Below are 25362 nucleotides of genomic sequence, written 5' to 3'. Positions count from 1 at the left end.
TCTGCGACGCTGAAGCAGGCGTGCAGAGCAGGGGAGGCGTGTCCCCAGGCCCCGGCGGGCGAGAGAGCAGGAGAGCAGGTAATCCCACCCGGCAACCTTGCCCAGTGGCGCCGTCTTCCCGGTTCTTTCTGGGACCGTCCATGCAGACGGTCCCGGCGTCGTCGGGTCGGCGTCAGTAACGCTGACCCAAGACCTTCCGCCTCCGTGCGGAAAGGGCCTTGGAATAGTTTCCAGAAGTTGGAAAACAGCCAATAAAGGATCCTTTGGCAAAGTCCTCTAAAGAAGGGGGTGTCACAATGATGTGTTTTGGGATTCCTAAAAAAGCTAATACCAACATTCCTTTTGTCCCTGAGCTACACTTTTCCTTCACCACTAGACAACACAAACTTTAGGAGCAGTCTACATCAAGAAGTTGGCGGAGGCAGAATCTGGGTGTGACTGCAATTCAGCAAGTTCAGTCATGGTGGAAGGAGCCTCATTACTGGGTGGATTTGATTGGTTTACTGATGGATGAAGTTAGGATATGAGAGCTATGTTAACATGAGCCAAAACTGTTGGGGACCTCAGTGTCTTGCTATCTGCCTGAGATTAATAGGCATAACATTCTGGGGTCAATGAGCATATCTTCCAAGACACTGGTCAAAGGGCTGCTGTTTGAGGAGTGGCTGCCAACTTGCGGAGTTTAGGTTCAAGCCCCAGGAGCTAAAAAGAGCTGTAGAATCAAAGTTCCCCAAATAACACAAGTTTGAAGCAAGGGGCTGAAATGGATTTTCACACTTTGTTTAGCATCACGGCAGGTTACTACATTGCATCACAACTAAAGCAACCCAAAAAAGGAGGAGGGGATTTACATGGGAGAACGAAGGAAGAAATGTGCAAGTCCACTGCATAGTCTTCTACCCATGGTGCATTAGTGGTCACAGGTATGGCTAATCTTGCAAAGTGTCAGTGGAAAACTAACCCTCCTGTTCTTTGTCTTCAAATTAGGCTGCTATGATATATAGAGACTACGCATATGCTTCACATAAACGATCATCAGCATCTCTGGGTAAGTTCCAGTATTCTGAATCTAGATAGCAAATACTAAGAATGATTTTTTTCCCCGCAGTATGATTGTGTGTGACCTATTTTAAAAGAAAAGCAATGCTGGTTATTATAGGTTCCGTTTAAGAATGACAGATATTTGGAGAGTTTATGCAAATAACGTGGTACTCTACTAAACATATAAAGAAACTAGTTATTATGCTCCATCAGCTCCCCCAAATTTTAAATATGGATCATTTCTAACTCATGTTTGATTCAGGGAGCTTTGTCTCTCAAAAGTGTATACCCTGAAATAGTTGTCAAACTCAAAGGTTCTACTGAACTAGAATCTAAGGGTTCAAACATGTTGTGCTTTTTCCTTGTTTTATCCTGTGGAGTTCTCTTATCCCTTTCCACTTTAAGATCAGGTCTTCTAGTTGATCTCAAAATACTCCTTGACTACATCCTTAACAAAATGAATACTCTACTATGGTTATAGTTATACCTTCTATGAGTCTGCAGAATCAAGTTACAGCTTATACATAAGAAATACCATTTGGATCATTTCACAGTCAGCTTTTCAGCGATACCTATTGTGGGTGGAGGTGTGGCCCTTCCTGCTCGGTAACCTAAATCCCAGAATAATATGCCAGACAATATATGTAGTGTGGGTAATAAAAACTGGCCATAGCCAAAGAATTTATTGACAGAAAGCACAGGAAAGCAAATTGGTGCAGCATGGGAGGTGATCCAAGCATCTGGGCAGCCCGAGTGCTGACCCCAGAAGAAAACAATTCTTCCAGCCTGCCTGCTGGAGGAATGTAACCAAGAGGAAGGTTGGAGTGAGACATACCAGACCGGCGAAGTGCCCATCACTGGAGCCCCTTCTCCATCCCCCACTAGGGGTGCAAGCTTCTTAGCCCCCCACGGGGCATTCCAACCGTGGGCTTGCTCCACCCCTGCCTCTTAAGGAGGTGTAATAACAGGGGAGCTTCCCCTGCTCCCCTTGCCAGCGGATCACCCACCATACGACTATCCAGAGGCATACATGAAAAGATGTACACCCTCATTCTCTTCTCCCTGTGATATTGTATCTCATAAACCAAAATAGGAGGGGTAGCTAATACCCCAGAAGACAGAGTCGGAATTCAAAATGACCTGGACAGATAAGAGAGCTGGGCCAAAACAAACAAAATGAATTTCAACAGAAATAAATGTAAGATACTACACTTAGGCAGAAAAAATGAAATGCACAGATATAGGATGGGTGACACCTGGCTTGACAAAACTACATGTGAAAGGAATCTGGGAGTCTTAGTAGACCACAAACTGAACATCAGCAGTGTGATGTGGCGGCCAAGAAAGCCAATGCGATTTTGGGCTGTATCAACAGGAGTATTGTGTCAAGATCGAGGGATGTAATTGTACCACTCTATTCAGCATCGGTTAGACCTCATCTGCAATATTGTGTATAGTTCTGGGAACCGCATTTCAAGAAGGATATTGCTGCTGGAACAAAAATTAATTTCATTCTGCGAGGAGAGACTTAGGGAGCTGGGTATGTTTAGTCTGGAGAAGAGAAGGTTAAGGGGCAATATGACAGCTATGTTTAGATATCTGAAGGGATGTCATGTTGGCGAGGGAGCAAGTTTGTTTTCTGCTGCTCCAGAGACTAGGACCAGGAGTAATGGGTTCAAGGTGAAGGAAAAGAGATTCTACCTAAACATCAGGGAAAACTTCCTGACAGTAAGGGCTGTTCAACAGTGGAATGCACTACCTTGGAGTGTGGTGGAGTTTCCTTCTGTGGGAGTTTTTAAAGAAAGGCTTGATGGCCATCTATCAAGAGCATGCACGTAGGTAAGGAGGGGTTCTCGGGTTTGAACCCCCCCCCCAATTCATGTCTGAAGCTCCGCCCCTCCGTTTGTGGGTTTTTAAAACATCTTTAGTGTTTTTCGGTTTTTGGCCTGCAGGGGGCGCATTGTTTGGGCTAGCAGCACCAAACTTTCCGGGATTGTTTGGGGGACTCTCCTGATGATACTACTTGGGTTTGGTGAGGTTTGGTTCAGGGGGTCCAAAGTTATGGACTCCCAAAGGGGGTGCCCCATCCTCCATTGTTTCCAATGAGAGCTAATAGAAGATGGGGGCTACACCTTTGAGGGTCCATAACTTTGGACCCCCTGAACCAAACTTCACCAAATCTGGGATGTATTATCAGATGAGTCTCTTATTGACACCACCCAGGTTTTGTGAAGTTTGGTCCAGGGAGTCAAAAGCTACGGACTCCCAAAGGGGGTGCCCCCATCCCCCATTGTTTCCAATGGGAGCTAATAGGAGATGGGGGCTACACCTTTGAGGGTCCATAACTTTGGACCTCCTGAACCAAACTTCACCAAACCTGGGTGGTATCATTAGGAGAGTCTCCTAAAGATACCCTGAAAGTTTGGTGCTTCTAGCTTAACAATTGCACCTCTGACAGCAGGCACCCCCCCCCCAAATTTCCCCAGATTCTCCTTTTAAATCCACCCCTTCTGCATGGATTTAAAGGGAGAATCTGAGGTCCTCAGTTTAGAAGAAGAAGAAGAGTTTGGATTTATATCCCCCCTTTCTCTCCTGTAGGAGACTCAAAGGGGCTTACAATCTCCTTGCCCTTGCTCCCTCCCAACAAACACCCTGTCAGGTGGGTGGGGTGAGAGAGCTCCGAAAAGCTGTGACTAGCCCAAGGTCACCCAGCTGGCCTGTGTGGGAGTGCACAGGCTAATCTGAATCCCCCAGATAAGCCTCCACAGCTCAAGTGGCAGAGCAGGGAATCAAATCCCGGTTCCTCCAGATTAGAATGGACCCTGCTCTTAACCACTCACAGCCACATTAAAAGTGATGCTCTGTTGTTTCCAGGGTGGGGATGAAATCCACCCCAAAGAGCAACATCACTCAATGATTAATTTAACTAGGGACCCCAGATTCTCTCTTTAAGGTGGATTTAAAAGGAGAATTTGGGCTCTCTAGTTTAAACACCATTGAAAGTGATGCTGTTTGGGGTGTGAGATTCCAAGAGATCACTGGCGGCTGCCGGGCAGGGCGGAGAGGGCAAAACTCAGATTTTGCACCAGGCTCCATTTTCCTCTATGCCTCTGCCCAGAGGGGAGGGGCAGGGCAGGGCAGGGGAGTCTGCCATCCCCGACCTCGGAGAGCTGCTTTTATAAGCGCTAGGCGAGGGGTGGGGCTTGGGGAGGCGTGGCCATGCCCTAGGGGAGGGTGGGGGTGTGATCCCACCCCGAACCCCCCCACCTAAAAAATCTATGCCTACGTCCCTGGTCAGGAGTGCTTTGATTGTGTGTTCCTGCATTGCAGGTGGTTGGACTTGATGGCCCTTGAGGTCTCTTCCAACTCTATGATTCTATTAAATCTACATTTAATCATTATTATAAGAGCTAGAAAAGGAATAAGCAAAATATTTTTTTGATTTTAGCTTCATCTTTCTTTCATTTGCATCCGTTTGTCACTGATAGGGTCTCATTGAAGTGCTGTGTGGTTTCCGGGCTGTATGGCCATGTTCCAGCAGCATTCTCTCCTGACGTTTCACCTGCATCTGTGGCTGGCATCTTCAAAGGATCTGAACACAGCCCTTGCTAGAACACGGCCATACAGCCCGGAAACCACACAGCACCTCAGTGATTCTGGCCGTGAAAGCCTTCGACAACACAGGGTCTCACTGAATACATGTCCAAACATAATTTTATATTTCTGATTTTAACCATATTAGACTTCATAGACTACTACACTTGGAATTCTGGAGTGCTTTGTGAAAGTCGTACTAAACACAGAGTAATATTAATTCTTCAGCGGAGTTGGGCAATGGGGGGAAAACATGAGCTGTCCATCAGCTAAAGAATTTATGATTGATCCATCAAATTTGAATACAGGCAAAACCTGAGTAAAGATGCCATTCTGAAAAAAATGTAACAATGAAATGAACAAGAACTGCCACTTGTTAGGCAAAAAAGCCTATCTTTAAAATGTTCAAGCAAAATGATGTGATACAGTTGCCGTCATTAACCAGAAGATGGAGCACAGTCTGCATTGCTTGGGAAATATGAAATTTTAAAATATTACTTTTATAACAAATGTTCCTCTGTTTTGAACACTAATCGTAACAAGATCATCACTCGATTCAATATAGATGGGGCCAAATGTTTGAAGAATTAGGTATATGGATCACTCAGATCTTCAATAAAGACACTGGTTTCTTTACAAGAAGGGAACTGAGTTTGCTTGAATACCTAGTTTAGGATTTATGTGCAATAAGTAAATTCATAGTTATTGCCACCTGAGGAGGGGAGGAAGCAGTCCTAGGGTGCAGGAGACACAAAATACCCCATTGTGTGAGTAAAATTTGGCCACAGCCGTTTTATTGGTGTGCTGGCAAAAGGACGCAGAGGTGCAGCATAGGGGATGGACAGGGCAGCATGTCTGCTGTCCCTCCATAATAACTTTCCCCCAGCCCAAGGCATGGGGGAAAACACCAATGCCCGAAGCATCAAGAAAGTGGGAGCTATCTGGGTGGTGGCCTCTGGATGAACTCCCCTTGCTGCCATGGGGCATGAGCCATTAGCAACCCCCACCTGGGCATGTGGTTCACAGTCTTGCTCCATCCCCCAGGCCTCTTATGGGAAGGGCTCCATCTCCCAGGCCCCAAATGGGGAAGGCTGGCATGCAGGCTCCTCCTTCCCTGAACAGATCAGTCCCCATGCGCAACCCGTCAAAGAGTGAGGCCACCTCGCTCCCGCCAAGGCTTCCTAAGCCAGCAGCCAGCCATACAAAGCAGATCTGATACTGTGCAGCCAAAGGTCCAGCAAACATTTGTCATATATTTTTGCTATAGTAGAACAAAAGTCAGAACAAACATTTGTTATATGTTTTTGCTATAGTAATTGCATCTATATTTGAAAAGAAATATGTGACTAAACAATATGTGTAGGTATGATGAATTTATTAGTGGATTTATTTCTCAAATATAGCTTGTAGCCATTAAAACACAAAACAGAGAAAATAATGTCACAGAGAAGGCAACTTTTCTGAGCATTATGATTTTTCCACTATAAATTGAAATAAATTGAGGCATTGTCAGAAATACAGTTACTGAATTTGCATTAATTTCAACAATAAAATATAAATTACTATCCACAAATAGTAATTTACATTTTATTGTTGAAAACCTGTGATTTTATCTACACCTATGTTTTCTCATAGTAATATTTGAGAATTTGTTTATGCTAGACTTTCTTAAATTCATTTTTGTTCATAATAAAAATAAAATACGAAGAGTTTGGATTTAACCCCCCCCCCCTCCTGTAAAGAGACTCAAAGGGGCTTACAAACTCCTTTCCCTACAACAGACACCTTGTGAGGTAGGTGGGGCTGAGTTCCAAATGAACTGTGACGGTACTAGGAAGAAAGGATTCTGCAAGTTTGGTGGTGATAGAAAGTGCCTTCAAGTCACAGCCGACATGGCCACCTCACGGGGTTTTCAAGGAAAGATACACTGAGAGGTGGTTTGCTGTTGCCTTCCTCTGCATTTTGACCATGAACTTTCTTAGTGGTCTCCTATCCAAATACTAACTATGGCTGACCCTGCTTAGCTTCCGAGATCTGATGAGATGGGGCTAGCCTGAGCTATCCAGGTCAGGACATTCTCTAATTCAGGTTCCTTTTAAGACTGAAGAATTCTTACTAGCTAACATTTCAGAAGAAGGAGTACACCATTGAGGTAAGCAAAGGATGATTGATGAGGGAAGTGAATTTCCATTTGTCAAAACACTTCTCAAAATCTTTGAACAAGGATAATCCTGACAAAAGGAAAGGTCAGTAGCTCCTCATTCCCAATACTTGTTCAGATAGTGTATCAGGAGGGTTTTTCTACCTTATCAGTGAAATCAGATTCTAGAATCGATGCCCCATGATGTAAGGTCCAGATCTTTTAAATCCAGTGGCTTGTGGAAACAATGCTTTATAAGAAGTGATAGGAGTGCTCATTGTTGTGATTGGCAGGAGGCTGCCTGGTAGCGCACTGTGTGCCTCTGACACTATTATACACTCATACGCATGCTGTAAGAGTAATCTGGCCATTGTGATGAAACGCAAGGTGCCTGGTGTGTAATGACAGATTAAAATATGTTTTAAAAGGCTTATCTCCACTAATTTGACAGCATTTTCATCAGGTAAAGCAAATGGAGTGTGCATCAAACTGAGCTAAGGTTTTTAATTTGTACCCTATTTTTAATTATAATTGCTGTCTCACACAGGCGTGTTGGGAAGACTTTGGCAGTCTGAAAGGCTGATCTCTCACAACATCAAATGTTCTGAGAAGCCATAATTGAAGGCAACTCATGGCAGCTCCACAGGGAATGCTTTATTCTTTGTGTTTAAATTGGCATGAAAGTGGAGTAGCTCTTTTTGTAATTTAGTTATCATGAAACCAATTAATCTTGTCAGTTTAATAAATAATACAATTGTTCCCATCAGACTCATTTAATACGCTTCTTCCCAAGCAAAGCTTCCCCTTTAAATATAAGTTAAAGAAGTACCAAAGTTTTGTCTGCTTATGACTTAAGTTAACTCCTTTTATCTTTAAAAAGTAACTGTATCCAGTTAATGAAAATTCAAGACATTGTTACCATACCACCCTGGCATGGGGGGGGGGGGGGAAGCGCGGTGCTTGTTCACAAGTGTCTCTGCCCACTTGCCTGCCTAAAGGGTGATGCTGGTCTTGCAGAGATGGGGGGCCCATTCTCTGGCAATGGCCAGATCTACCTACAAGCCAGAAAACTCCTTTGTTCTCTCATGCTCTCAGCCTGCTTGCCATAGCAGCATATTCTCAGCTCCCTGCCCAAGGAAGGGTGTATCCTCAGCACAAAACAGCAGCCCTGCAGGATGGGCACTCATCTCCATGTCTATTCCAGCCACAAAGGACCCCTGATTGCATTACCTCCCCTGATTGGCTTAACCTAGATACCCCCTTCTATGACTAAACTTCTCCTGACCACCTTAGTTTGCATTCTATTGTCTCCCTACTGTGATTTCATCAACTACCTCGCAAGGTGTCAAACTCACGCCCCTCCAGATGTTATGGATTACAGTTCCCATCATTCCGGATGATGGGAACTGTAGTCCATAACATCTGAAGGGCCGTGAGTTTGACAGCTATGAACTACCTGGACAACTCCCCACTACACCCATCCACTTAATGTCTCTCCCATTAGCCTAATCACCCTTCTCCTCTTAATTTCCATCTTGCATGTCCCAAATCTAGTCCGCAAAGCCCTCCTGACTCCTTCTAGGGGTCATCCACACACCTCCCAGCAGTTGTCCAGACCTCCCAAAGGTGGTCATTCACCCTATAAATGTCTGCCCTCCAAAAGTCCAATCGCTCAGAGCCATTGACATATTTCCGTCTTTGTGACTCTATCGAACATGTCGCCCCCTGGAATCAAATGCTGGCCATTTGGTTCTGAACCCCAGATCTTCTTCACATCATGATCAGGTTGTATTACCAATATGCCCATAGCCCTCTCTATCCCAGACATATCTTCCAACCTATTTATATCTTAGGAACTCTCTGTGTGTGTGTTTGCTGCATTGAACCAAGTGCTTGTGAACTCCCTTACCCTTACAATAAAGACTGTCAAATTTGCCTTACACTCCCCTCTGTGGATCTTCTTCCAAGAGCTGACCTTCGTATACATTGGTATTAAAGATTTCCTACCCAGCCTCTCGCAATATTAATAAGAAGTCTGCTCTGAGCTAATATTCCTCACTTTATTGAGAGACTGTTATCTCCATCCTGGGTAACAACATGGTGAACGATCCATTGCTTTCCATTTTAATATTTCATATTTCAAGCAACCAACTCTCTTTCTCATGGGCCATTTGTCCCAAACAACTTTGTACAATCATATGTAAGGTGGTTAATAAGCATATTGGGTGGAATCACTGCTGCAATGGAGCCAATTGTACTAGGATTTCAGTTTGTTCTTTGCTGGGGGAGAGGTCACCCAGGAAAGGAAACACAGGTCAGAGGCACTGTGATTTACCTTTATGTATGGCAAATAATGTAATGTGCATAGAACAGAAAAACCTCTGTTTATGAGCAGCACTTGGCACGTGGAACTTTATGTGAGTTGTAAAGCTGGTAGTTTGTGATTATGATTTCTTATGTGAGTATGATTATGACGTCAAGATTCAAGTCCAGCGGCACTTTGAAGTCCAGTGTATAACCTTTATATTTCCATGATTTCGATTTAGAGTATCAAAGCTCCCTTTGTTGGACATATCTGTCAAAATGTTGTATCCTAAAAATCTGGTTGTTTTTCAAAGTGTTACTGAACTTACTGTTCTACTGCCGACCAACTCAGCAACATCCCTGTACCGTTCTAGCTAGAATCACCACATAGCTAGGAATAGCCTTGCCTGTTAATGTAAAAGCTTGGCAAGAGCTATGTTTCAGGGACAGTTCTGAAAGTGGGCAAAATATTCCTCAGTTTAGAACAGAGCTGGTAGCCAATGGCTGGCATCCAGCAGGAGACTGGGGGTGGGCAGGCACAGGGATATGAAGCAGGGAGATGGTGAAAGGCGCTATTGTATGACATTTCTGGGGCACACCTGGCAGTGACATTATAGAATTATGGAGTTGGAAGAGACCACAAGGGTCATCAAGCCCAACCCCCTCTAATGCAGGAACGGAACACACAATCAGAGCACTCCTGACAGTTAGCCATCCAGCCTCTCTTTAAAAACCTCCAACGAAGGAGACTCCACCGCATTCTGAGGCAGCGTACTCCACTGTCAAACAACCCTTACTCTCAGGAAGTTCTTCCTAATGTAGATGGAATCTCTTTGCACATAGTTTGAATCCATTATTCTGTGTTTTAATCCATGGAGCAGCAGAAAACAAGCTTGCTCCCTCTTCAACACGACATCCCTTCAGATATTGAAAAATGGCTGTCATGCCACCCCTTAATCTTCTCTTCTCCAGACTAAACATACCCAGCTCCCTAAGTCTCTCCTCATAGGGCAAGGATTCCAGACCTTTTACCATTTTGGTTGCCCTCCTCTGGACATGTTCGAGCTTGTCACTATCCTTTTTGAACAGTATGTCGAGAATTGTACACAGTATTACAGGTGAGGTCTGACCAATGCAGAATAGAGTGGTACTATTACAACCCTAGAACTAGACACTATACTCCTACTGATGCAGCCCAGAATCAAACTAGCTTTCTAACTGCCACATCACACTGTTGACTCATGTTCAGCTTGTGGTCTACTAAGACTCCCAGATTCCTTTCATGTATACCATTGTCAAGCCAAGAGTCACTTATCTTATATTTGTGCATTTATTTTTTTCTGCCTAAGCGTAGTACTTTACATTTTTCCCTGTTGAAGTTCATTTTGTTATTTTTGGCCCAGCTCTAATCTGTCCAGGTCCTTTTGAATTCTGACTCTGTCCTCTGGGGTATTAGCTACCACTCCTAATTTGGTGTCATCTGCAAATTTGATGTCATTCCCTCTATTCCATCATCACAGTCATTTATAAAATATTGAATAGCACTGGACCCCTAATTCAGCAGAACATAAGAACATAAGAACAAGCCAGCTGGATCAGACCAAAGTCCATCTAGTCCAGCTCTCTGCTACTCACAGTGGCCCACCAGGTGCCTTTGGGAGCTCACATGCAGGATGTGAAAGCAATGGCCTTCTGTGGCTGTTGCTCCCGAGTACCTGGACTGTTAAGGCATTTGCAATCTCAGATCAAAGAGGATCAAGATTGGTAGCCATAAATCGACTTCTCCTCCATAAATCTGTCCAAGCCCCTTTTAAAGCTATCCAGGTTAGTGGCCATCACCACCTCCTGTGGCAGCATATTCCAAACACCAATCACACGTTGTGTGAAGAAGTGTTTCCTTTTATTAGTCCTAATTCTTCCCCCCAGCATTTTCAATGAATGCCCCCTGGTTCTAGTATTGTGAGAAAGAGAGAAAAATTTCTCTCTGTCAACATTTTCTACCCCATGCATAATTTGATAGACTTCAATCATATCCCCCCTCAGACATCTCCTCTCCAAACTAAAGAGTCCCAAACGCTTCAGCCTCTCCTCATAAGGAAGGTGCTCCAGTCCCTCAATCATCCTCGTTGCCCTTCTCTGCACTTTTTCTATCTTTTCAATATCCTTTTTGAGAGCCCTTCGGGGGTTGGGCGGTCTATAAGACTGAGAAATAAATAAAAATAAATAAATAAATAAATGTGGCGACCAGAACTGAACACAGTTCCATTCCTTTTATTTAAGCATTTTTCTGAACCATTCTGTTATATAATGGCTCTGCTACTATATACAAATGCCCCCCTTGAAGAAATCAATTTTGTATAGTTTACGCAATACTGAGCAAATGGCAGCTTTAATGACCTCATCAGTCAGACAGTTGCATAAGATGGATGCAGGGGCATACCCCGGGCGCATTCCTTTTGGTCACGTAGGGAGGCGCCAGAGGCCCCCCCACATGACCAAATGGCATGTGTCCCAGCTGCATGCTACCAAGCCCAGCCCTCAGGAGCCAGCCTGTGGGGGGTAGGGCTTGGCGGGGGCAGCTGTGGTGCCTGCCTGGGCCATCCACCATCACCGAGCACCACCTCCGATCTCTGTGCAGGCCAGTTTTTCAAAGCTTTCAAAAACCGGCTTTCAAAAGCTGACCTGCACAGAGGCTGGGGTGGAGTTCGGGGGCATGGTCCTGCCTCCACCAGCACCCGGGGGGGCTTGGGGGCATGGCTTCACCCCCTAACCCCCGGCCTTCATGCAGGCCGGCTTTTGAAAGACAGTCTGCTGGGGGCGGGGCCATGCCCCCAAGCCATGTCTACGAACAGGGGGAAGAGTCAAGGGTGGGGGGCACCCAGAGAAGGAGTTGTCTCCGGGCGCCATTTCCCCCCGATATGCCTCTGGGTGGACACCACAGTAGAGAATGTACATGTAAGGATGGTTGTTGACCTGGACCTGGCATCTTCAGAAAGTCCTGCTCATAAGTTGCACAGCATGAAAGAGAGGCAGTACTGCAGGTGTGAGGGACCAAGGCCATGACATCTATTGACTCAATCTGAACTTGGTAATGTATGGGCAGCCTTTCGAGTGGCTTCGGAATGGGAGGAATATAAAAAGCTCTGCCTAGGTCCCAACAGTAACTGAATCTCAAATTGACTCAAAGGGAGACTTAAGGGTGAGCTCCACTTGTGTATGATTAAAGATAAGGAGGTTTGGACTGACTATAACAAAATCCAATTCTAGAGAACTGTATGTTTATGTGTGTGTAATGTTAACAGCTTAATATTATCAAATATTTATCTTGGATCCTGTTTCTCTCCATGCTCTAGGGAAAGAGGTATTTCCTGCTTTTAGAACTCAGGTATGGTATATTTATCACTTGGTATTAGTGTAGATTCAAAAGATACTCATGCCTATGTTATGCTGGTCCCTTGACTATGTATCTTTTTTTTAATAACTACTTGAAACAATTACACAGAATGTTACTTTCTACTATGTTATGAAAGATGCTATCTTCACTTTCCTTGTGAATCTGTATGGCTTATAGGCTTCCCTGCAGCCAAGAACTGAATCCGATCTCTTCTGAAATCAAGAACTGCTGCTAATTCATCAGAATATAGGGATGGTGTCTAGATTTATGTGGACCAGGTTAACAATCTTCTTAATGCTTCCAGACTTATTCCATTTAGAGCTGCAGACAGTCTGGGTGGGTCCTGCAGTAATAAGGATTTCATGTATTGTCGAAGGCTTTCACAGGCTTTCACAGCTGGATTCAACTGGTTGTGGTGCGTTTTCCAGGCTGTGTGGCTGTGGTCTGGTGGATCTTGTTCCTAACGTTTCACCTGCATCTGTGGCTGGCATCTTCGTCTCAAACACAGGATTTGCATTCACCAATACTGCTGCTGCTGCAGGGCCTGAAAATGTGAACCACTCCCTAGACTGATAAACCCCACCCGCAATACAATGCTATCAACCACATCTTACAAATTCCACCCAACACTTCCTGATTGATTCTCCACCCTGGGACATGGACAATATATACCCCACTAAACATTCCCTTCTCACTGACACAGTGTGTAACAGACTACCCTCTGTGGTACACCTCTGAAGATGCCAGCCACAGATACAGGCAAAATGTTAGAAACAAGATCCACCAGACCACGGCCAAACAGCCCGGAAAACCCACCACAACCAATAAGGGTTTCAGTTTTCAGGACACTTGGAAATGATCAACACAGCCATACAGTCTAACTAGCATGCCTGGCATTACCTGTATCCCTATAGCCCATACTTTCATTTTTCATTTTATTCGCCCTCATCCAGTCAATCAATTTTTGCAAATACAGGCCTTAAAAAGCCTCCTCAGGTAGAATCCAGTGACAAGCAAAAAGACAGAAAGGTATAATCTGCTCACCAGTGGCACCCCATTCTATTTACAACCAATCCCAAGCCTCCACCAATTTCACCCAGTAGTTTCATGCAGATGTTAAATAGCGTAGGAGATAAGATGGTACCTAGTGGAACTTCACAAGCCAAGGGCCATATGGTACCTAGGCCAGAGTTACTCCTAGTCTCTGAGCCCCACCTCCTTTGCCTCAGTCCTCCAGTGAAATCTGGAAGCATCATCAAATGATATATCCAAATCCGGAAGAATACTGTGACTTTTTATCATCTGCGGCCTTTTACATCTCGGGCCTTTCCATTCCCTTCTCAGAGGGACCTTTAGATTGCCGGAAGCGATGTTTTGTGCGTTGCTTTAAACGGTTTTAATGTGAGATTTAGAGCCCTAATTTTATTATATTGTATGTATTTATTGAATGTGCTCTTCTTGTTATTTTAGATTATATTAGTTGTTGTACACCGCCCAGAGCCCTCCAGGGGTGGGCGGTATAAAAGTCAAACAAACAAACAGAGGAAATTCTACTGAGATGTCCAGAAGGATTGACAGAGTATACTCTCTCTGTTCATTTCCCAGAAAAGGTTTACACTGATGTGTAGAAGGTTGTTTCATTACCAAAGTTAAGTTGGGAACCGGACTGAAAAAAGGTTTAATGGGGGGCAAAAAGAGTTCTACCCTCAAAGGAGTCCTTCATTTTTGCCTGCATCCAGAAAGAGGAAAAATTCCTCATCAGAACTTACAAGCATTCTATATTTTCTGCTATAGTTAATGAGAGTTAAAAATGGTTTGATATCTCACATTAGTAATTTTAATAGCCACTGCAGGAATGGTCTTTCATTTATTGCTTCTCTTTCTTTTAGAGCTTGGCGCCTAGTGAAGAAAGGTATGTCTAGTGAAAGTACTTAAAACAAGCACTTTTCAAATGTAAGAAACAGTTGTTCTTGATTCCTGCTTCCCCTTTGTAACATCCAGATAAAACAGACTTTTCTTTGGTGGTGCCTTGGATCTGTTAAAGGAGAAAGGCAGGGTATAAATGCTGAAAAATATCCTGTGGGATTTTAATTTAAGCCCCCCCCCCGGAGAAAAAGTATGATTCTTATTCATGCAGATTCTGTTGTAGGGCATAACTTAGGACAAATGTGATCACATTAATATTCGTTCCCTTTAACTGGAGATAGGAAACACTGCAAATGTCATATCCAGTTTTTCAACTAGCAAAGGCATGTGGGGGAAAGTTAACTTCCTCACACATGCACACACAGCTTGGCCTTGATCCGAAATGTGGTGTTATGTGATTACTAGTGTTTCCGTGTTTAAGATGCTTTTGAAGATTTGATTAAGAATTCTGTTCTGAACCCTTTTGGCCGTATACGGGACGTGTCATGGGGAGGGGGTAGTATTGGCATCCTTACCTCAATAAAAACCACTAATTCAAGATCCAAAATTTCTCTTACAAACTGACTGCATGTGCAAGCACCGCGTCTACAGAATAACTTACTGTGCATGAATCCACCCATTCCTATGTAATCAGAATGGGGAACTCTGGAGTTCGGGGCTACGTTGTCATCAGTATACCAATGACATCCAGCTATATCTGCTGATGGATGGCTAATTGGGCACCATCCAAGATACTCTGGCCACGTGCCTGGAGGCTGTGGGGAAATGGTTAAAGCAGACTTGTGTAAGATTGAATCCAGTAAAGACAGCGGTTCTGTAGCTGTGCCAGGGAAGCCTGTTCCAATGTCTAAATTATTCCAACTGCCATTATCAAGAGTTTGGGGATGACTCAGGATGCCTCCCTTATTTTGGAAATCCAGGCTACAAATACTGCCAGGACAGCATTCTACCACCTTCACCTAGTCTGGCAACTGGCTCCCTACTTATTCCACCCTGAGTTAGCCACAGTGACCCATGCGTAGTCACCCCCTATTAGATTACTGTAACTCGCTTAAGACTGTTCCAGTAAAATGACAACAGGTCAAGAATGCAGGAAAGTGGGCCTTTACAGGGACCCTAGGAGAGCATACCAAACACTGGTGCTCCACTGGCTGAACTGGATCAGTTTCAAGGTGTTGGCACTGACTTTTATAGCCCAAAGCTGTCTGGGGCCTTTGTACCTTCAGGACTGCCTCTCCAGCTATACTCACCAAAGACTATTGCATTCATCTGGAAATAATCTGCTAGTGGTCACTTGCCTGAAAAATATCCAGCTATTCTTGAACATGGCCAGGGCTTTTCTGGGCCTGGTCCAGCCTGATAGAATTCTCTGTTGAATGAGACCTGGACCTTGTAGGACCTAGCTTAGTTCTGCAGGACCTGCAAGACAGAAATTTTCTACCAGGCCTATAGTTGAGGATAGCGACAATTTAAATCAGCTGGTCTCCTTCACTGGGTCCAATTAGATCACATGCCTCACTGCAGTCTTTGAGATTGCTCCATTATCCCCTTTCTGAGACCAGTGTCACCCTGATTAAGAGTGATTTCCTCTCTAACTTGCTTAAATTAAAGTGAGGGAACCATTGCTAGGGTGCCATTTTTCATTATTTATTACTTATGGTTATTATTATAAATATTAATTATATATCTATATGTTTGACGCTGATGTTTTGATTAATATAATATTGTATTGTTGTTAGCTGCCCTGTCAGAAATTAAATAAATAAATAAATAAAATACATCAGCCTCAGAAGACTGGAGAGTGCTGGTGAAAGGGGTTAATCTACCCTGCTTCTTCCCCACAGACTTCTTGTGTTTAAACCATATTTTCTTCCTTGCATTCTCCAGTGTAAAAGTGAGTCAGGCTGGGAGATAAATGCTAAAAGAAACGGATTATAGTAAATTAAGGTGAAAGAAGGACAAAGTTTATATTTTTCATCCATACATGAATTTTGAAAGATCTCCTTGAACTCACTTTGAAGATCTTGAGACAGGAGGGGGAAGGTTTACTTAAATGCCAGTTCATGTTTCCTTGTGCCTGTTTGACAGGTGAGAATTTTAATTGCCTATTGCATGAGGCACGAGGATTCTTTCTCCTTTCTATTTGACATTTAGAAGGGAAAACCCCTTGGATGATGAGAATACTCTCCAAAAATTTCATGTCAGTTTATGGGGGAAGTTACTCTTAAAAATGTGTTTTCTATTGAAACCAGGTGAAAAAACTACCTGAGTGCTTTCCTAACTATACAATTCTGTTGTTAAAGCATCTGACCCAATTATTTAAACAACAAACACTCAAATCCACATGACTTTTTTTGGCATATCTCTAGAGGCCAGCCTTCAAATAAAATTTTAAAACATTGAATAGCAACTTCTTTCCACAAAATCTTGGGGTGAATTTGTTTCCCCAGTAATACTTTTTGGGCTGAATGTCTAGAGCAGTGGCTCTATGTATTAGTTGTCTAATATCTTAAATTCAAAACTTTTTTGTTGAGGAAGATGTGAGTTCTGTAGCACTAAAAAGAACAAGATTTCCTGGGTATAAGCTTTCAAGAGTCAAAATTCCCTTTCAAAAGGGAGCTCTCAAAAGCTTATACTCTGGAAATCTTAGCATTTTTAGATGCTAGTGGATTAAAATCTTGTTATTCTGTTTCAGACCAACACAGCTACTCACCTGATCTGTTTTGTTCTTTCAAAAAAAAGCATATATTTATAAAGGAACCATACCAGTATAAGTTATTCAGTATGCAGAAGGAGAAGGGGTTGTCTATGAAAAAGTAAAGTTCTACACCATGTCAAAGTGTGTTTTTAAGTTCTGGAGATTTTAATACTGTAAAACACAATGATTTCTGTCACCACAAACATTTTGTTGGAACCTGTACTTCACTACAATGGTTTGGGGTATAACTATACTCAGAAATACAATGTGTAAGTTTAAAAAAAAAAGACCTTTGATTTTTAAGTCAATTTATGGTGAATTTTCTTTGTAGGCCTCTTTTGACAAGGAAAACTTTTCCACGAAAAGAGAGAGATAATGAGTCCCCTTATGAGAAAAACATTGAAAGGTATATGGAATATTTTCTTGTTTCTTTTTTAACATTTATTTATAGCAATCAGTGGTTCCTTATTAAGCAATAAAGTACAGTCTGAATAGCATATCTAATTTCTAACTTTGCCCCACTGAGCAGATTTTAAAAAACCCTGCAAAATGGGGCCACTGGAAACATTAGAAAATCCAAGTTTGCTGAAAAATTTCGAAAGTTACCCATAAAATATTCGGGATTTAAAAATCCTGGAAAAATGCCAAACTAGATTATGGGCTTTTCCACACACTTGACTTCCTCCTGGTTTTCTTGATCCACAAGCATTAGAATTGCTTTGGGAATGGTTCTTTCACACATCTTCACACACACACACACACACCCCCACACACATTTTCACAGTTGTGGAGTCAATTTGGTTTTTTCCCCCCAGGCATGCGTTTAATGACCAGGACTTTTTCAAGGGAGGATGTGGTCATTATTGGTGATGTCACAGCACCCCTCCTCCCCAGTTTTATTTTTTTGTGAATGCTTATATCTATATAAATAGCTGTGTAGCATAGTGGTTAAGTGCTTGCACTGCCACTCACACGGTCAGGAGTTTGAGCCCCCTGTGGGTCAGATATCCTGGCAGCTGGCTCATGGTCAACTCAGCCATCCATCCATTCCTTGGTCGGTAAATGAGTACCTATCACATAGCTAGGGAGTAAAGAATAGCCGGGGAAAGCAATGGCAAACTGCCCCACAAAAACGGCTTGCCTATGAAATCACTGCTTGCAGTGGTACCCCAGGGTTGGATACAACTCAAGGGGAAACTTTACCTTTATATCTATATAGTAATATAGTTGCATCAGTAGTAAAATATCATTATATTGATATACCATTGTAATGACAGGTTTAACAGGCTTCCAGCTTTCATGAGAAAAAAAGTTAGTTGCTATCCCCCTTCCACACTGAAATATAAGAGAAAAGGCAGACCTCCAGAAGAGATGTGTATAGAGACTTTAAAAAAAAAGGATAGCTGAGAATTAAATAACCTGCCAAACCTAAGTGTTTTGTTTTTCAGTGTTTACATGCTTATATTGATATTAGGGTTGCATTTTTTAAAAAAAAAATGAAAATGAAATCACTTGTCTTCAGAGTGGAGGGGAGGAGTGGTAGTAGTGTCACAATGATGACAGTCCAGTTGTCAAAAAGTATCCTGAAGGAGAGTGGGAGTGGCCAAGACCAAGAAAACTGACAGAAATGTTACACACATGGAAAAGGCCGATTCAGAATTGGCTTCAAAAGAACCAGAAAAAAACGGGGGGGGGGGGGGCAAACAAAGTTGAACTGAAAAATAAAGACACAAAAATACATGTGGAAATCTGAGGTTAAACTGAAGCACAATGGTGCCAGAACACATTAAATAAACTAGTGATGAAAAGTTCTAGGGCTTGGATCTTATGAATGAATTCCATATACACTAGATAGTCCCTGCTATAGATTAAGAGTGAACATCAGTTATTTTTATTGGTAAATTTCGGGTTTGGGTTTTTAAAAAACTGGAAATTTTGGGTAAATTGGTAGGGAGAACTGAATACTGCACTGGCCTGAGCCTACTACAGCATTCAGCTCTCTCCCCTTCCATCCTGCTCCAAAAGTCGATAAAGCCAAATTATGTTCAGCCTTATTGGAGTTTTTTTGGTAAATTAAAAACTCCAATCAGGATTTTTTTAAAAAATGATTTGGGTTTAACCCCTACTACAGATTGCACTTCCTGTTCCATTAAAACTTCTGTTTCCCAAGATCAGTGGGTTTCAATGGAACCTTAAACAAACTTCAGTTTTAATGGGACAGAGGCACAAAAAGAACTTGTTCATAGGATCCAAGTTTACATTGCGAGATGTCAGTCACCATTTTGAGGTTGCCAGGCAACTGTAAGAACAACCTTGCTGTTACCAAATGTCAGAGGCATAGAGCCAACGGGGCGGGGTGGGGCGTGATACCCCGGGCGGAGCCGCGGCGGAGGAATGGCCAGGCCACGGAGGGGGCATGGCATGGGCGGGCGCCGCTGCAGCAGGGGCACAGAGCGCACACATGCCCCGGGTGGAGTTTCCCCTTGCTCCACCTCTGCCAAATGTGCTTAGGATGACACATGTGAACTTCTTTCAGGACCTGCCCTGGTTCAGCTTTAACCTAGGAAAAATGCATCTATATCTATGGCTCCCAGCACCACAGAGCCTCTCTGTGAAGACACCCCCCTCCTGTACCACAGCTGGCTCTTAAACATGATAGTGTGGAACAAGTAGACTAGGAACCCCTTTAGTGGACCCTCCAGAACACCCAGAGTCTCCCCCAGAATTCCAGAAACAATTATGATAGAGGGCCAGAGTTGAAGCCTGGACTAGATAAAGAAGTGTGTGCCTAGAACAGGGGTAGGGAACCTGCGGCTCTCCAGATGTTCAGGAACTACAATTCCCATCAGCCCCTACCAGCATGGCCAATTGGCCATGCTGACAGAGGCTGATGGGAATTGTAGTTCCTGAACATCTGGAGAGCCGCAGGTTCCCTACCCCTGGCCTAGAAGCTCAAGATACCCTGGATTCCAGCCTCATACAGGAGGAGAATGCCACTCTGTAGACCTTTTCAGGATCCAGGATCCAATCTGGCAGCAAGAAGGAGTTGGGGACTATTGGCCCCTCACATAAACCTTCAAGAGTCCTGTGGACCAGAGTGGTAAGTTTCAGTACTGCAGACAAAGCTCTGCTCACACTGAATTTGAACCTGATGGAAGTCAGTTTTAAATAGCCGGCTCAAGATTGACTTAGCCTCCCGTCTTTCTGAGATCAGTAAAATGAGATCAGTAAAAAATCAGCTTGCTGGGGGTAAAGTGTAGATGAATGGGGAAAGCAATGATAAACCACCCGATAAACAGTCTGTCTAGTAAACTTTGTAATATGACATCACCCCATGGGTAAGAAATGAAACGGTGCTTGCACTGGGAACTCCATTTACCTTTTAACTTTTATATAAGCCTTCAGTTGAGCTAGGTAACCCCTACACTGAGGATCTGTTCAGCCTGGCTTGATCTTGGTTGTCTGCTCAAGACCCATGTCTTTCCACCCCCAGTTGTCTGGATAGAAACAGAACAACATCCTTGTCCGCTGAACAGAACAGACCAAGTTCAAGTGGAAGGGAGTTAATATGGTGGGCCTAGAGGTCTAGGATTAAAATGAAAAGTGATGGAGAAAATGGAGGCTGCAATAAATTGAAATAATTAGGGATAGTTAATTAATCATGCCAAGTGGTTTGTCCCAGCCTCTGATTCATTTTGCCAGCTCATTTCCACTCTTGCATAGAGATTTCAGTAACATTTGGCAGACCATTTCAGATCTGGCAAAGACAATTACACTAGCAAAAATGGTGGCGTTTGATGCCAGCAAAATTGAGACATGTAGGTTTTGGCTACAGTGGAGAGGGAAGGTGGACCCACAGAACACCCACCCTCTCTGCCACAGGAGCCAGCTAGCCACTCTGCCAAAAGAGTCTCCACAGGGTGTTGGGATGGAAGGCATGGGGACTGGCACATGTTTTCATCATCACCGTATCCTCCTTGTTGAAAACAATCAAGTACTTTTTGCCTAGCAAGCAAGGGACAGTGAAAACAAATGAAGAACTGTGCCAGGCCTCATTCCTAGTGCTGCATTTTGCCCACTGGTTCCAAATTCGGCACTGATCATCACAAAGGATTTCTGCATATGCTGCTCTAGCCTTCCTACAGAAGGATGTTGACAAAACCCACAGAATTTCAAGAACTGACACATCCAAACTAAGTTCAGTGCAGAAGGCCATGTTGTGCTTTGTTTAGGGCAGCATCCTGGAGGAGAAAAGAACATGAACGAATTCAACAAGCCGAAGAGCGGCGCTTGATGTTAAGTCTCGAAAAAAACCTGTGTTCCCGAAGTCGCTGCTGTTTTACACCAAACAACTCTCGACAATGTGAGGCTGCTGTTATTATTAACATACCGTTCTCAAATGCAGCATTTATGGGGTATGAGGAACAGCCAGTGAATCAAGGTGTTTTCCCCAGCTCAGATTAGCTACTGACCTAAGAGAAGAAGAGTAGGTCTGGCCAATTAGTCTACAGATATCAGTTTCCAGGAATCTCTCAATGGACTCACTATGCTTGCAGGGCTGCTAAGCACCCAAACAGTGGTCCCTTCAGGTTGGCCACTCACATCCAACCATGAATTGTTCAGGTCCATGCCCTTCAGGATTAAAAGGATACCTGGAATTGTGTCCCTCTTTTAGCATCCCTGTGTGCTTGCAGCATATTATGGCCTGCATTGTAGAGAACTGGGCATGATTAAGCCCCATCACTTTAAATGTTTTTTAGTACACAAATGGCTCCCATGCTATGGCTCCCACTGCTCCTGCTTTGGCACTGGTACAACAGAGCTCCTCATATTGAGGGGCCTGCCGTCCCCCCTTTCTTGGGGTGGGTTTTTAAATTGAGCCTGGACGCCTCTTGTTTAATTTGCTAATTGTTAGCCGCTGTTTTTATGTATTTTAAGATGTTTTATTGATGGAGCCTATGTTTGTATTTTACCGGATTTGCTCCTTTTTATTGTTTATATATTATGTTGTTCACCGCCCGGAGCCCTTTGGGGATCGGGCGGTATAGAAATTGAATTAATAATAATAATAATAATAATAATAATAATAATAATAATAATAATAATAATAATAATAATAATAATAATAATAATAATAATAATAATAATAATAATAATAATAATAATAATAATAAAAACTGTACAGTGGATTGTGGCCATGTATTTCCACTTCAGAATTTACAGGTTAAATAGAGGAGGGCGCAGACCTTAATAGCAGAGTAGCAAGGTCCAAAGTTCCATTCCAGCATCTTTGATTACAAAAGAGTGGTTGGGTTTGAGAAAGCCCTTACTTTACCAGAGATGCCAAAGAGCCACAGCCCATTACTGGATGCAGTGCTGGGCTAAATGGGCCAGTGTTGTAACAAGAAAATAAGACCTCTTATGTTTTAATACATTTGCTCTTTGTGTGTGGAACTGTAAATCTGCTTGTACTTTTTTTTCTTCACCTGATTCAAGTGATCTCAACTTCTTTCTGTGTACATCCAACTGATTTATATTTTAAAATCAGTCATCCTGGCATTGTTGGAATATCATGCCATAAGAAATGAGTTAAAGTAAACAGGCCACCTCCTGAGCATCTATTATTCCATCCAGGGGTCTGCAACCGGTGGCTCTCCAGATGTTCATGAACTACAACTCCCATCAGCCCCTGCCAGCATGAACATCTGGAGAGCCGCAGGTTGCAGACCCCTGCTCCATTCAGTGCCCTGAACCCAAAATTGCTGTACCAGTTGATTGATTTAAAAATGACCACTCAGAGTAATATTTTCCTTATATTTTAGCAGTTAGATATTACTTGTGGGAACAACCTCCCTCATGTTATGACCTGTTTTTAAACTTTGCAAATCTGTAAAACATTCTCAAATGTATTTTTTTAAATAATACGAAATCTTACTAGGTTTATAATATCCTTTAAACGGTAAATAACTATATTTACCAAAGTCGCTTATATGTGCGGGACATTTATGGTGTCCATGGATTTGGCACAGAATTTAACCAGATGTAACATTTTCCACATGTACACTTATACGTGGATTGGATTAGAAGATCCTTTTGGAAAATCAAGATCCAAAGTCTGTACAGGCTCCAAGAGGATTACTTTGCATTGCTGTACATGGAATCTGTTCCCTTTCAAAAGATAGCCCTCCACAGCCATACTGAATCTACTTGCCTTTGTGAGCTGCTATGGCTCCCACTACATTATCCCTCTTGGTGTGCCTGACTCAGCCAAGGAAGGGAGCATTCCGGGGTGGGCGACTCCCACAAGATGTTCATGTGATGAAATTTGTAATGCTGTTTGGTCCCTCACTTTCCTAGTCCATAGGACATGAATGCCAGAGGGGCATTTCTTTCAAAACACTTTGGGCTGGAAAGGATGCCCTATAAGGCAGTGTTTTCAAAGTCTGGACAGATTGCAGATTTTCCACTCTGAAAAGATCTTACCAGATGTAAGTATAGACATAGAAAATGTCACATCTGGCTAGACTCGCTATTTATCTGCAGTACACAAGAAGATGAATTTGGTTTTGATTCAATCTGTATGATGTGGATGTCCAGAATTGTTGGTGGAGTCACCCAACAAAAGAGTATTGTAGCCTGGTTGTTCATGTCAAGGGAAACATTTCTGTGCTTGCTAGGTTTACCACGCCACCACTGGCACTCAGTGTGAGGTTACTGGAGGCAGAAACCTACTTCATCATCCTCATGCTGATGCTGTGATGTCACCGTCCATGCAAACCAAAAGTGATATTATCATGTTGATGTGATGCTATATGATTTAACCATAGAGTTTTGGTTGAATCTTAAAGCGTCCCACCAACATGATGATGTCACTTTGGCTTCACACTGAAAGAGACATAGCAGCATTGGCATGACACCAATTTGCCCTCCCCCATTTTACCCTCACCACCTTATCAAGTGGTAGTGGGGCCAGTGGGTTCAGAGTGGGAGGACTATCAACTAGGATTATCAACTTTGGTTTGGGAAATTTCTGGAGATTTGGGGGTAAATCCTTGGGAGGGCAAGTTTAAGAAGGAGATGGATTTCAACAGGGTGTAAAGTCACAAAGGTCACCCTCCAAAGCAGTCCTTTTCTCCAGGCAAACTGATTGCTGTAGTCTGCAGATCAGCTGTAATTCTGGGACATCTCCTGGCTCCACATGGGGACTGGTAACCCTATCTCTTACCATAGTAGGAAATCCTGGGAGCCGTAGTGTCTCTCCCAGTACTCCACAAAAGCTTTGCCTATTAGGGTTGCCACTAGGCTTGGAGATTCAGGTGCAACAAATACCAGATTCAGCTCAAATTCAGGAAATTCGGGCAAAAATCAGCCGAATCAGTCCAGCCTATTGGAATTTGAATGAATTTGAATGCAAGATATTCAGACTTTTTTGTGTGTATTTTTTGGGTTTCTTTGCATTTCGGCCAGAAATTCCCCATTGGATACAATAGAGCCAAGGCACTGCAAAGCAGAGAATCTGGGCAAATTTTTGGGGAGCCTGTCATGGGTACATTTTTAAAGTTAGTGGCAGCAATGGGAGCTAACGAGAGATGGGGGCTACCCCTTTGGGGGTCCATAACTTTGGCCCCCCTGAACCAAACTTCACCAAACTTGGCTGGTATCATCAGGACAGACTCTATCGAAATGTTTTGCTGGGCAGGCAAGAACTTCTCTAGGCATCATTTGGACCCCTTTTCTGTTCCATGTTGTACGGCAAGAGGCTGGAGTCAAAATCAAAGCACTGTTTTGTTTCCAGGCTTGGAAAGACACAAGTGGGTAAGAGGAAAATGTTTATCCTCTGACAGAACAGGAAGGATCAGTGCAGGATCCTGGATATATTTCCAAATAAAATAATAGCAGGGAGGTCTCCAGGATAGGAGCAGGTGTGATTAAAGGAAGCCTTTGTTTTAGCAGTGACTAATGTCTGAGCAGTTTGAGGTAGCTGGGACATTGTAGGGAAGGGGAGGCAAATGTTGGAACAGTTTTTACTTCAGCAATCACTAATATAGCAGCAAACTTCTATGAACTACTTTGGGGAATATCATGGATTTCCCCTTCTTTAGAAAGCTATCAGTGCCTGCATGGCATCAGCGATTGTTAAACCAACCTCCATCCTTATCCCAAGCCTAGTGAAAGAGGCTAATTGATTTAAAATCACTATGGAAAAAGACTAGTTTAAACCATTGATTTAAATCATATTTCTCATTCATAAATTAGCCTAACAAA

At 43.2% G+C, this 25362-nt stretch overlaps 1 protein-coding gene across 2 annotated transcripts in view; it reads left to right on the top strand.

The window, feature by feature from the left end:
- The first annotated feature begins 991 nt into the window (after positions 1-991).
- LOC125430094 overlaps positions 992-25362 on the top strand; it is a 28906-nt gene continuing 4535 nt past the window's right edge. For both annotated transcript variants that reach the window (XM_048491847.1, XM_048491846.1), the window contains exons 1-5: positions 992-1048; positions 12433-12464; positions 14363-14385; positions 17429-17503; positions 21330-21460. In XM_048491847.1, the coding sequence (XP_048347804.1) occupies positions 994-1048; positions 12433-12464; positions 14363-14385; positions 17429-17503; positions 21330-21460 (316 nt within the window). In that variant the 5' untranslated portion in view covers positions 992-993. The remainder of the gene's footprint in view (positions 1049-12432; positions 12465-14362; positions 14386-17428; positions 17504-21329; positions 21461-25362) is intronic.

Source organism: Sphaerodactylus townsendi, linkage group LG03 (genome assembly GCF_021028975.2).
Source record: "Sphaerodactylus townsendi isolate TG3544 linkage group LG03, MPM_Stown_v2.3, whole genome shotgun sequence".
NCBI lineage: Eukaryota > Metazoa > Chordata > Lepidosauria > Squamata > Sphaerodactylidae > Sphaerodactylus > Sphaerodactylus townsendi.
This window is presented reverse-complemented; position numbering and strand designations above follow the sequence as displayed.